The sequence below is a fragment of the Oryzias latipes genome, chromosome 14 (assembly GCF_002234675.1).
Source record: "Oryzias latipes chromosome 14, ASM223467v1".
NCBI lineage: Eukaryota > Metazoa > Chordata > Actinopteri > Beloniformes > Adrianichthyidae > Oryzias > Oryzias latipes.
Genome location: NC_019872.2, coordinates 27,227,215 through 27,240,614, shown reverse-complemented (window position 1 = coordinate 27,240,614; position 13,400 = coordinate 27,227,215). Strand labels below are relative to the sequence as shown.

Sequence of the window (13,400 nt, the reverse complement as noted above, 5' to 3'; positions counted from 1 at the left end):
TCTAGACTGTTCTCAAACACTTGAACGGGTAAAAATATAAAACACACTTTCCTTTTTGCTTCGTTCTCATCAGACTTTTTTTTCCTTTGATGGTTGACTTTGTGTTACGGATGTTAACTTTTAACTTTATAGACTGTTCACACCTTTATGCTGCACAGTTGTTTTGCTCACTAAATATTTACAGTTTTAAATTACAGTCTGTATTTTGCTTGTGGCTTATTCATAATAATAATAATAATGATTAATTTTATTTATATGGCGCCTTTCTAGACGCCCAAGGTCGCCTTACAGATAGAATACAATTAAAAGAAAGAAACATTAGTACAAAACGCTTGTCTGAAGAGGTGGATTCTGAGATTTTTAGCAAACTGGGGGAGTGAGTCCACGTTCCGTAGACCTGAGGGAAGTGAGTTTAAAGCTGGGGGGAAGAGCGGCTGAATGCTTTGCCCCCCCCATGGTGACGAGCCGAGCGGTGGGTGTAACAAGCTGGAGCGAGGCGGCAGACCTAAGGGAGGGGGTGGGAATGGCAACATGGATAAGGTCAGACAGATGGGGGGGGGTGAGGTTATGGTGGGCTTTGAAGGTCAGAATCAGGATTTTGTAATGAATCTGAAGAGGCACCGGTAGCCAGTGAAGCTCCAGTAGGACGGGTGTGATGTGCACAGTGGAGGGGGTTTGGGTTATGATCCGGGCTGCAGAGTTCGGCTGAAGATCCACATTTCACATATACATACAGGAGTAAAAGCTGACTTGAGGTTTTATTTTGAAGAACTGTTCATTAAGTCCAGGGAACTGTCTTGTTATTTCCACGTTCTTAACCTTTGATGGATGAAGTTGACACGACTCTCGGAAATCCTCCTGTAAGCCTCTGAATGGTGGTTTAAAACAAGAAGAACAGAGCTTTCATTAAACATGCTGACTGCAGGCTAATGTCCCAAACTGGGACTGAAAACTGGACGTTTTCTCATAACGACGAGGAAATACACATTCTCAGGAAATATCCTTTAGATCTGAGAGGACGAGGCTCCGACTTTACTTAAAGTTTACAACCATAAGCAGCATTTTAGGGAATAAACGGCGCCAATACTTTTTGAATTATAACTACATGTTCATGGAATTGGAACTTTCAACAGAATTAAATGAAATATATTTGCAGTAGTGAAACTAAACGTGTGGAAAATGCATGAAAAGCTTCAATGGCAAAATTTCATTATATTGCATTACAAAATATAATTTGAACACAGTTTCAACCACTTTTTAGATAGTAAAGATGTTAAAAAACGCTCATTACTTCACGCTAAGATTACATTTAGTGAATATGCCGACGTGTGGGACCAGCAGACGGCTCATTAACTCAGTGTTAGGATTATGAGCTGTCTGCACTTCATTGGGCATCAATTATGGAGATGCTCATCATGGACTGTGGTGGAAAAGATGTCGCCTTCCAGCTGAACGTTATTAATAAATGAAACAAAGCTTTTGTCTTTGAAATGCAGGAGTAGACTCATACAAATAAATTACATTATTGTCTTGTAAATGAAGTTTTTAAAACCTGTAAAGTAATTTGGCATAATTATGCCATAACTGTTGGGTAAACAATAATCAGGGTTTGTCCGTTTGATTTAATCTCCTAAATGAAATCCAAAGTGGTTGCTTGGCTAAGAAAGGACTCCATCTTGTGGCCATTTTGTGTAACAAGCCTAACATTCCTCTTTGGACAGGCTTATTGCCAAGCTAGTTGGTAATCGGAGAATATTTAACTAACTATAACGATAAAAATTAGTTGCTAGTAGGCTTATGGAAATTTGAAGTATGGTGCACTGGCGGTGGACTTCACCTCTGGCTCGTCTTGCTAGTTGTAGAGTTAGATAAGTTAATTCTTCTGTAAGAGTTCTGCTACATTGCCTGTCCGTCCTGGGGGAGGACCCCCCCCTTTATGTGGACACCCCTGAAGTTTTTTCTTTTTTCCCCCCGAAAACTGTTTGTTTTTTTGGGTTTTTTTTCCTTACTGAGGAGAGTCTAAGGTTATAGATGACCAGTTTAGTTTAGTTTATCCAATACCTATTCATTCTATTACTTGATATTCTTTATGATTTCATGTTTATCATACAATTACCAGCATGAAGCAAACAGGAGCAAAGAAAACAGCGCCGGTTTTGTTTTCAGCGCTGGGAGCAGATTTACAGGAGGCCTCATAAAGAATCTCCTCAGCATTAGTTTATTTAAATTGGGATGAATGAGGAGCAGACAAAAAACTGCAGCCCAAAAAAGCTCTCTGTTGTGACACACCAATGAAATGGACGAGCCAAGCTTTGCTCCATTCTGATCATCCACTGTCAGACACATAGATCCATGAAGGTCTTTGGTTTCCTCGTCCAAGCAGGGATCTGGATCTAAACTGTACGGCTGGATAGCCCCTATATTGCTCGCCAGTTCTTTGACTTTGGCTAAAACGTCATCATTACAATTAAAAAACCACCGGGAACGCGTTGAAAATAGATCAAAAGATGATCGGAGCGGGACTTTAAACTAAAAATATTTGTGCCGATTCCTAAACTAAAACAGTGTTGCATTTTAATAACAACGAAACAGTTTTTAAACTGTTCAAATAGTTGCTTTAATGGGCTAAAAAATGAAACATTTTCTATTAACGTTTGTCATAATTCAACAAATATTTAAAATACTAGGACCTGGGATATGTGAGACAATGAGTGCGACTTCATAAAAAGGCTGAAATAGTTATCATATTTCAAAGACACAACAAAAGATTTCTTTAAATCTTTTCTTTCTTCTTTTGTAAGTCAACCCTTTTTGTTAGAGAAACTCAGGAAGAGAGAAGTGGATCATCCCCGTTTAGACTGAGGACATTTGTAGGATTTTTGCCTAAACGAATGTGAAACAAAGCAGCAGCTGTCTGTGAGCCGGCACCACACAACAGCTCCACTGGAGTTTGAGGAGCAGAAGGCTGGATTTTTGGCATTTTTACAAGTTACACAGCTTGGGGGGCAGTCAACAGTTGGCTCGCCTCCCTCAGCTCTTTTCAGGCCTTTTCTCTTCAGCAGATTTTCTCTCAAAACAAAAAAGCCTTCCCTTTTAAAAGCCAAATGTCCACAAAAATCCCCCCAAAAACCATCCTTGGGTCGTCCAGAAACCGCGGATTCCACAGATGCCTAATTTTATGTGGCAAATTTGAGTCTTTCTGTTTAACGGAGGCATTCCAGAATGACGGGCGCTCTGTCACACAATGTTCCTCTCCAACATGGGCTCCTGCTCCACAATCCGCTTGAATCCGAAGTTGCTGAGGTCCAGAGTTTTGAAGTTCCCGTCCAGGATGAGTTCTGCCACGGCGCGACCCACGGCGGGCGAGTGCTGCAGGCCGTGGCCGCTGAAGCCGGTGGCGAAGTACATGTTGTTGATCAGAGGGTGCATGCCGATGATGCCGTTCTGGTCGAAGGTGTTGTAGTCGTAGAAGCCCGCCCAGGCGCTGCTCACCTGTTCAGCGCCAGCAGATAACAAGAGTTAACATCCAAGTAGCAAAATACACTTTTAAAGTCTTAACATTAAAAAAACAAATGAAGCAAAACAATAAAATGTAGTTAAAGGACCAAAAATAACCTAACAAAGTTGAAATAAGATGTACAGAAAGCCTTTATTCTTGAGGTCGCTCACTGTTGTTGGGGGTAAAGCTCATTTTACTAGAGGACCCCTCTGCAGACGTAGCAACAAACCCTAACAAATGTGGTTGCTCAGCGCTCGGCGCCCTCTTCCAAAATTCTTCCAACTTCAACTGTGAAAGAAAAACCCACCTTGAGCTTCTCAAACGCAGGAACTCTGTTCGCCAATTTGGGCCAAACTTTGTCCTGGAAAAACTGGTGGTCCACCTCCAGATCATTGGTGTCTGGCTCCTCCACCTAAAACCCAACTCTGGTCAGGTGATCAGTTGGGATGTGAGGATGCAGATGAGGAGGCTCCGTTTACCTCCTCAGGTGACATTCCTGTGATGTAGTTCCCTCCTAAGCCCTCCCTCCGGAAGTAAACTCCAGAGTAATCGATTAAAAGTGGAGTATCCAGACCCGGACCATCAGGGCAGTGGACTACGTACACATACCTGGAGAACCAGAAAAGACCACAGCTTTCCATGTCAACAATAGAAATACCTGTTTGGGAGCTCAGGAGGGACAAAGCTTCTGCTGGCTCCGCCTCTTCCATTACATTAAAAGAAGTAGTTATCGAAACGAGGTGATGAGACGGTTATGGCATTTGTCATCACATTTTGACACTTTTAAAGGGCTTAAAACACAAAGAAATGTCAACTTTCTAAAAATCACACAATACATTAATTAAAGAGTAGTACTTTAACCATTTAAAGACAGGACTGGACACATTCACCGGTTAATTCATAAATCAGGAAAGAATTGAGGTTTTCTGAAAAAACTGCTGGAGGAGACAAAAGGCACAAAAAAGTGTGAGGAAAGGTGCTGGGACACCTATAAGACCCCCCCACTCCCCTCCCCTGCATGATTCGCTGTCCAGGCAACAAGAACTCAAACAGTGGTCTGACCTTTTCTCTTCTTAAAAAGGGAACAAGCAGCCCGGGTCGTTGGCCTTACCTCTTCCGAGGCTCGACTGGAACTGGAATTCCAGAGAAGGAGTCTTTAGGGCCGAGGCCAATTCCCAGCATCTCGGCCAGTTTTCCAGAAAAGGCCCCTGCCGCGTTCACCACGACGGCGCAGTCTACCAGCTGGTACTGCAGACTGTTGGGCATCTGAACCTGCTCCACACAAACCACCACCCCATCATCACAGGCAGAGGGGTACCAGGTTTACCAGGACGCGCAGCCTCACCTTAGGGCCAAGCTTTTTCAACTATTTAAGGACTAAAAATGTCCAGCTCTTAAATAATTCAATTATTTTCTGTCTAAGAATAGGATCACAAAAATAAGAACATTTAACAACATGAATGATTCTCTCCATCATAGAAGTTAATTTAAACTTAGGAGTTTAACCAACACAGAAATAAACATTCCTGCATTTCAAATATAAGTTTTTATACTTCAGCAAAACTACAAGTAAAAATTAAAATGAACATAAATTAGTTTTTTTTTAAATCTATATTTCTTGAACCATAAACATTACTGAGGTTGACTTCCTTCTTCCTTGGTCAGCTGCAGTCACAGAATTAAGCCACACCCACCAGCAGCAACTTTTAGGCTGCTTTCACACTGCACTGTTTGGTCCTCATCCGTTCATTTGAAAAGTTTTGATCACTCGAGATCTTGATGGAGCTCTGTGCCGTTTCAGATAGGAGTTCTGTGAAAACTCTCTCTTAATAAAGGTTTTAGAAAAGAAATTTGAAAGAATGACTATCCCAACACCAAAGGTGTGACATCTTCTTACATGTCAAACATCTAAAAAAAAAAACCAACAACCCAGAGATGACAAAAACTAAAGATCCACTTACTTTGACTGACTTGATTCTCTGTACTCCCACTTTTTCGTCATCGATAGTTGTCATAATATTCGTTAAGGTCTTAAAACCTGCGGATGAGAGATGCTTTGCTGTTTCCAGGACAGTTGCTGCAGTAAAATGTTACAGGAGCACTTAAAGTACGACAAAGAGAGAGAAGAAAAGAGGAACCCCCCCTGTTTCAACTGAAAAGTTGTCTTTACTGCAGAGGAAATGTTGGAAAGTGAGGAGAAAGCTGCCAGTTATGTGATGAGAAACGTCATTTGTAGGGATGGCGATTGGCTCACACATTCGTTAAACCTCAGATGTGACGGTTTCTGTTGAGTTCGGTCATTCTTGGACCTGTGACCCACCTGTGACTTCCCCACAGAACTGAGTGACGCCCATGGAGATGGCCTTCCTCTTAAAGGCGTTGAGGAGAGTCCAGGGATCAAACCAGCCTTCGTTCTCCAACCCTGCACGACAGGAAACACACAGAACTCAAGGCGTTCCCCAAGGCTCTGTACTCGGCCCCCTTCTTTTCATAATCTACCTCCTACCTCTCTGAGCCATCTTCCGTGATTTCAATATCCAATTCCACAGATACGCTGACGACACTCATCTCTGTTTATCAACCAAACTAAACTCCACACTTCCTCCTACCTCCCTCATATCCTGCCCGTCTGAACTGAAATCCTGGTTCTCTTCCAATTCACTGCAACTCAACAGCAATAAAACTTAGGTTCTTCTCCATCCTCTCCAAGGTCAACAGCTTCCCCTCACTGTGAGTAACTCATCAGTTGCCCCCTCGCCCAAGTGAAGAGCCTGGGTGTCATTTTGGACAGCTCCCTCTCATTCCACGCTCACATCAACAACCTCACCCGGACGGCTTATTACCACGTCAGAAACACAACCATCTTCGTCGCTCCCACACAACCCATAGTCTCGTCACCAGGCGTATTGACTTTTGTGACTCCATCCTCTATGGCCTCCCTCAAAAAAACCCTTCACAAACTTTCAGCAGCCCGAATCATAACTAGAACCCCGCCTCTCTAACCATATCACGCTGATACTCCAGCAGCTGCACTGGTTACCGGTCCACACCAGTCCTCTTCAAAATCCTCCTGCTTACTTTTAAAGCCGTCTGCAACCTCGCCCCTTCATACCCGTCCAGCCTGATCCACAACGCCACCCCATCCCGCCGTCTGAGATCCTCATCTTCTCTTCATCCGACTGTCCCCCTTCCCTCGTCTCAGCACCACGGGGGGCAGAGCTTTCAGCCCCCCAACTCTGGAACCCCCCTCGACGTCAGAAACAGACCTGTTCCATTTTAAAATCAAAACCCATCTCTTTAATCAGTCTCTTAATTCTATTTTAATTCAAATTTATGATTTATTTGTGTTTTAACTCACTTGTAGTGTCCTTGAGAGATCTGAAAGGTGCTTTAACTTAAATTTATTATTATTATTAACTCTGAGAACATTTGTTCAGCACACAGTTTCCTCTGAAATGAGTCCAGAGTTGAAGCGCAAAATGTTTCCTGATGACTTTGAGTCAAATGTATCTGCGACAGAACGCACATTTAAGCCTTTATTTCTAATGTTTTACCAGATGTTCTACGAGTACATGACCTGTTTTATGCTTTTGGCAGCAAAATTGGCCAAAATACAGACTTTTAGACCCCAGGGAAACATTTCCGAAAATAAAATGCTTTCTATGTCATTAACCTGTCAAAAATCAACACAAAAAAGATTTACAGCGTTGTTGTTTTTTTTTTACTATCAGTTTATTTTTTTATGTAAGAGTTTTCATGTAAAAAGTGTTTAAGTCTTGAATACTCAATGTGCTGTTAGCAAACAAAAACTACGCAAGAGGCCAAAAGGTTGGATAAAACCGATCAAATCGATCCGAAAGAGGGATGCTTTCATCGCCTGTTGCGACTCACCGTACGAAGCCAGCGCCACGCCCTCTGTGTTGATCCACGGAAACTTCTCCTTCACTTGTGTCGGGGAGAGAAGAGACACTTTGGCTCCGGCAAGCCTACAAGCACGCCATCAGAAAAATGAATGAACAGATCGGCCGAGCTTTGAGGCTTCGAGGCTTCGCTGAAGACAGGGACACCTCTGGGTGTTGTAGTTCTCCTCCATGATGTGAGCCACCTTCTCGTTGGCCAGGAAGAGGTACCCCGAGTGGTTAAACTGCAGGTCCACGGGCTCCTCATTCAAAACACCCAGATGGTCCTGAAGGGACACGGAAGAATTCATTCTGCAGCGACCACACAAACAAACTCCATGTTTCAAAAGTGAGTTTTTACACATAAAAAGACCATCTGAAACCATCTGTAAGGCTCCATCTGAGCAGAAATGTGAGGAAGGTTTTATTTCCGTGCAGTGGGTTGAGGAGTCGCAACCCAAAACAGGCGAGTACGTTTCAGCTTTCCATGAAATGACCTAACTAACTTCAGGACTTATTGCTGGGGTTTTCTTTAGTTTTGAGATATAAGCATCAAAACTAAACATAAGCACTTAAAATACCCATCTATAATTGCCTTTCATTTTTTTAAAACATCAAAAAGACTTTGTGTTTATATTTTATGTTATTCCGCTGCACTGAATTCCCTCATTACTCCCTATAACCTCAAATAGACCGTATAGAGCAGGAACACACAGTGTCCTGGATTTGAATGCAATTCAGACACATGCTCACTACGCTGAATTCTATTTACTATATATGAATCCACTGATTTATAAAAAACAAATTTAAATCCATCTTTTTCAAATGACAAATTGTTTAAACACAATGCATTGTGGTCTAGATTTGCCAATCTAGTGAGATGCAAACTAGTTTTTTGGCAGAATTATAAGAAATTTCCAAACTACATTGTTAAAAACCAGCGCGCATCAAAACTCACTAGATTGGCAAATATAGACCACAATGCATTGCGTTTGAACTTTTTTTGGGGAAAGAAATTGTATAATAATATAATAATAATCGTTTTTTAGGAGTTAGGGATTATTAAGGAAAGCGGACATAACCATAGATTTGGACACCCTGAGTTAAATTGGACACAACCTTTATCTCTGCTCGGATCACCAATTCAAAAAGATCTAAGGCTACGTTCACACTGCAGGCTGAAACGACCCAATTCCGATTTTTTTTTTGCCCCTATGCGACCTGTATCTGAGCTTTTCATGACAGTCTGGACGACACAGATCCGATGTTTTCAAATGTCTGAACGGCCAGGCCACATGAATCCTACCGGTACGTCATCGATACGCTACAAACATCATCATTCTGCATTTAAGTAGGCGGGAACGAGATCATAAACATCAACCATGGCGGACGATGCTGCTGAGACCAGTCAGTGGAAGGGAAGCGAGGTCACCCATTGGATTCATATTTGGGGTGACGGCTCCATTCAGGCCAAACTCAAGGGCTCTTATCGCAACCGGGCGGTTTTTGAAAACATTTCCAGCGAAATGACAGAGCGTGAAGTTGAACCTTTTCATTTCCGACAGAAGCGCGGGGGGCCGAACCTCCTTCGGGGTTCACTTCCCAGTTCAGACCCTCAGATTCTCCAGAGTGGGTGAATAAAGAGTCAATTATAGCATTTATTCTGGGGGAAACCTTTTATTACCGTTCTCCTTCCTCCTTAACACACATGAATGCGCACCCCCACTGCCCCCCTCAGCCCTACCTCACTGCACTCGCTCTCTCCTCTCTCTTACACACACGCGCGGCCCCAGCACATACACATCCCCATTCCACAACAGTGGTTACAGACGATCCTGGCTCCAATGCCTTCTTAAAGTGAGAAGATTGTAATTGTGCTGGCTCCTTTGTGAAAATAAATGTATTAATGCAAAAAGAGCTCCACTGTTGACAACACTGTTGTTGACACTCATTGTTAATGTTAGCTACTTCAACAAACGACGACTGACGTTGTTAGCCGTTGAGTACTATTCTGCGCATGCGGGTCACTTCTGGGTCGTTTCACGGTCACAAGGGAGATCACAAAAGTTCGCATTTAATTGGAAATGTGAACGGCCTTGCAAAAAAATCGGATTCTTTCAAAAAAAATCGGAATTGAGCATTAAGCCCTGCAGTGTGAACGTACCCTTAGACTAACCTGCTGCACCTCCTTCACTTTCATTATTGTTGTTTTTACACTAAAAACACAATTTTAAAAAGAAAATTGATATGGTAGCGAAAGACGTTAAGCTGTGTTAATCCGTTCTGTGTTGCTGTCCTCAGTTAGCGTTAAGCGATTCTGTTGTGTTCTGTTTTTCTATTGGTGCTGCAGTCATTTAGATGAATGTGATTGGAAGAGTTTGGGTCCGGGCAGAGGACCAAGTGAATAAAAAAGGAGTGTGATGAGAGCACGTGCGAGAGGAAATTGAGGAGACGGCGTCAGGACGCGTCTTCAGGTTTGCGCTGTGGTTGCGGCCGACAGCAACCATTTAAGCGACGTTAAAGGCCTCACATGTAGAGACGGCCGTCATCATTACAACTTTTCGTTACGTCCAGCCGTCCGGACGTTACAATAGGATTGATTAGAGAAAACAAGTTCAGACTTCAAAATCCGATCAAGGACTTTGATGAAAAAAAGTCAGACGAACTGTCCTCCATCTTTATGCAAACACACAGAACATCTTCCCTTTGCTCTTCCCCCTCGGCGAGTTCAGCTCCACCTACATTGATGTTCCTCATGAAGTCTGCGGAGGCCAGCGAGAGGTGGATGTTCTCGAGCAGGGAGAACTGCTGGCGGATCCCCCCCACTGACAACACGGTGGAGGCCTGGGTGTACTGCAGACGGCCACACGGAGAGAGAAAAGCTGCAGTTAGGAAAATCCAACCGGAGACACTGGATGCAAGAGGACATCCGGTACTTTCTGCTTTCACCATTTGAGACAGAAAAAAAGAAGATTCATCCCACAGTTTTTGTGGTCTAAACACTAATTCCACCTTCCAGAAATCCCTGAATGTCTGGGATTTCTATAAGACATAACTTTTGATTGTTTTCTATAGTTTCTAGTTTTCTGACTTTATTCCATATGATCGATTGACCGGATCATCTGTAATCTCAGGAATTGGGTTCTGAATGGAGAAAATTAGACCTGAAGTGGCGCCATAGCCGGTAAATGAGAACTGCACTGTTTGACCCTCCCCCCCTTGGCGTTACAAACAGGAAGTATCCTTTGGCTCCAAGAAGCCAAAATCCCATAGACTTCTATAGAATAATAAACAGCCATTACTCTGTCATTCTATTGGTCTGAATAAACATTCTTCATCAGACCTCTTTTTTACTCTATATAACGCGGGACTGTCTAGTGCCCTGGATTTTAAAAGGGATTCGGACACCATGCTCGTTAATTATTTTTTTTCTTAACGGCGAATATGATGTCATCGGACTCACATCGGACTCACAAAGTGAAATTAGCGTTTTGCGACGATTATTCATGAGTCCTCTGTCTTTTAAGGAGGAAAATGTCGTTGGTTTCTTAAAAAAATACATTTTAAAACGTTTTTTCGGCAAAAAATGTTCAGACGCAATGCATTGTGGTTTATATTCCCCAGTCTAGTGAACATCGATGCCCACTGGTTTTTCGCAGAGACTTCTGGGAAATTTCCAGGGCACTGGATTTTGGAATTGTAGATTTGGACAGCACTAAAAAATGCCGAACGCACTATACGGTGCACTATATAGTGCGTAGTGAAGGAATTCGGACACAACCGATGTTTGACCGATTTTATGTAGACCCCTTTTAAGAATTAGGGGTGTGGACTACCAACAAGCCTAATCGTGATTGGCGAGATTGGTTGCCATAGAAACCGTGACTCAGACCGAATTCACTTTGTTTGGTCACAGTTAGCAATGGCTGCCTTAACAATGAGCGGGCTGGACAAGCTAACATTTGAAGTCAACCAACATGTTGATCTAAAGCCACACCCCCAAACCAGCATTATTTAAGCTTAAATTGATGGTTTACAAACTGAAGTGCTGCATGATGTCTTCAAAATAACAGCTGATCAATGGTTTTGTATACAATTGTGTCCTTTGCTGACACGATTTGGTTTGTTGCGCAATCTCTCATCACAGACCAACTTCATGTTGACTCACGGTTGGATCCCGCTCCACGACGATGACCTGCACCCCTCCTCGCACCCTCTCCTTCTGCTTCAGCCAGTAGGCGATGGACCATCCCACCACGCCCCCTCCCACGATCACGATGTCCGCCCTCTTAGGAGGCAGGTCGGTGTTGATCTCCAGAGAAGTCCAGCTGCTGCCTGGAAGAACATCTGCAGCTTTCTTCTTCATTCCTGCCAGCTGAGCCTGCAGGTCTGTGTCACAAAACTACTATTTAGTGCTCAATCAAACCTTCACTTTACAATTATAGACATATTTGAATTACTTCTGTCTGCAAGGTTTACGACGTCTCCTGTAAACTGGTGTGACAGTATATAATAGATTATAAACAGGACGAATTAAAATCAAACTTTTTAACATTTGTAAGAAAGTTTTAGCTGGAAGAAAACCTTGCTGATGATGCGCACATCTCCTACAGTTTTTTGACAGTAGATTTGGCTTCTTCATTCCGCTATTCCACGGCGTTCTCACCTTTAAAGTAGTCATTTGGGGAAGATCCACTCGTGCACAGGCTCCTACGGCAGGTTAAAGGTGCACGCCGGTCCCTGGGCAGCTGTGTCAACCGGGTGGAGGTGAGGAGTCCGGGGGCAGCGCGCGCCCTTCCGGGGAGCTGCCGCCACGCCGCCATGGTGGGGAAAAGTGGGGGAACTACGGAAGCCGACGTGGAAACCGTGTGAACCAAAAGGCCGCCGCAAATAACCGCTCGTGGGGCTTTTAGATCGGAATCCACGCCATTGTTTGTTTTTGACAGCGGGAAGGACTAACGTTAAAGGAAACCAAGCAAGCGGTCGGTGTGATCCGCTGTACATTTCAAAATAAAAGCAGGAATTTAAACTGGACCAAAATCAAAAATCTAAAATCAGTCTTTAACAGATTCATCACATTATTTACAAAAAAAAAAAACAACACAAAAAAAAATCAATTCAGGTGGTTTGAAAGATGGATTTCCTTGAAAGAGACTTATTTTAATAATTTCTGCTTAAATATTGAAAAGTTTTATCTTATAATTTTTTAACATCTTTGAATATTTTAAGATAATTTTTGCATTTAACATTATTTGCAACAGACTGTAATGATTTTTAGTATAATATAAATAGCTTTAACTAATAGACATGGAATTTAATAAACATTTGCATCCATACCTACTTTTTTTAACTCTTATGCATAAAAAACCACAAATGTTTATTTTCTTTTACTTCCAATAATGTCAGATATAATGTGACCATTGAGACATGTTAGTTATGTAAGGCTGTTTTTAACCCTGGAGAACCCATGGCATTACATTATTTTTAATTTATTTGCTTATTTCTATTTTCTTTTATTGTTACCTGTTTTATTTTTGTAGGTGCAGCAAATAGCTGTTACCAAAATAAAATAAGAACTTTAAAATAAAAATAAAATTGTTCTTGGTCTTTAAATAATTTAAAAGACAACTTTATCTTGTTTGGGGTTTATTTCCTATTTTTTGTTCAATGGAATACCCAATAGCAAAACGAGACACAAATGTGTACTATTTTTGATAATATTATGCATAAATAAGCAAAATATTTGTTCAACTTTCTAAAACTTGGAACAAGTAGTTAAAATATTTGAATAAAGAAAGAAAAACATTCCTATCAACAATATTATTTCTTTAAGTAAAATGCATCTGGATGTATCTGGACTTTTAGATGTTATAAAGAAAAAGGTTCAGATTTTATGTGCCAGTCGGTAGATGATTTGTCCATTACAGCTCTTCAAACCAAAGTAAATAATCATCTGTAATGATGGCATAAAGTTGTAAATATTAATTTTCTAATATTTAGTC

At 41.9% G+C, this 13,400-nt stretch overlaps 1 protein-coding gene across 1 annotated transcript; it reads right to left on the bottom strand.

The window, feature by feature from the left end:
* Positions 1–2,256: 2,256 nt before the first annotated feature.
* foxred1 (FAD dependent oxidoreductase domain containing 1) lies at positions 2,257–12,378 on the bottom strand. The gene is made up of 11 exons (XM_004076842.4): positions 12,065–12,378; positions 11,567–11,787; positions 10,141–10,251; positions 7,567–7,685; positions 7,391–7,485; positions 5,820–5,921; positions 5,461–5,537; positions 4,611–4,771; positions 3,979–4,108; positions 3,807–3,911; positions 2,257–3,492 (listed from the first exon to the last, which is right to left on the bottom strand). The coding sequence occupies exons 1-11, from the start codon at positions 12,219–12,221 to the stop codon at positions 3,238–3,240; spliced, it is 1,533 nt and encodes a 510-aa protein (XP_004076890.1). The 5' UTR covers positions 12,222–12,378; the 3' UTR covers positions 2,257–3,237.
* Positions 12,379–13,400: the final 1,022 nt, after the last annotated feature.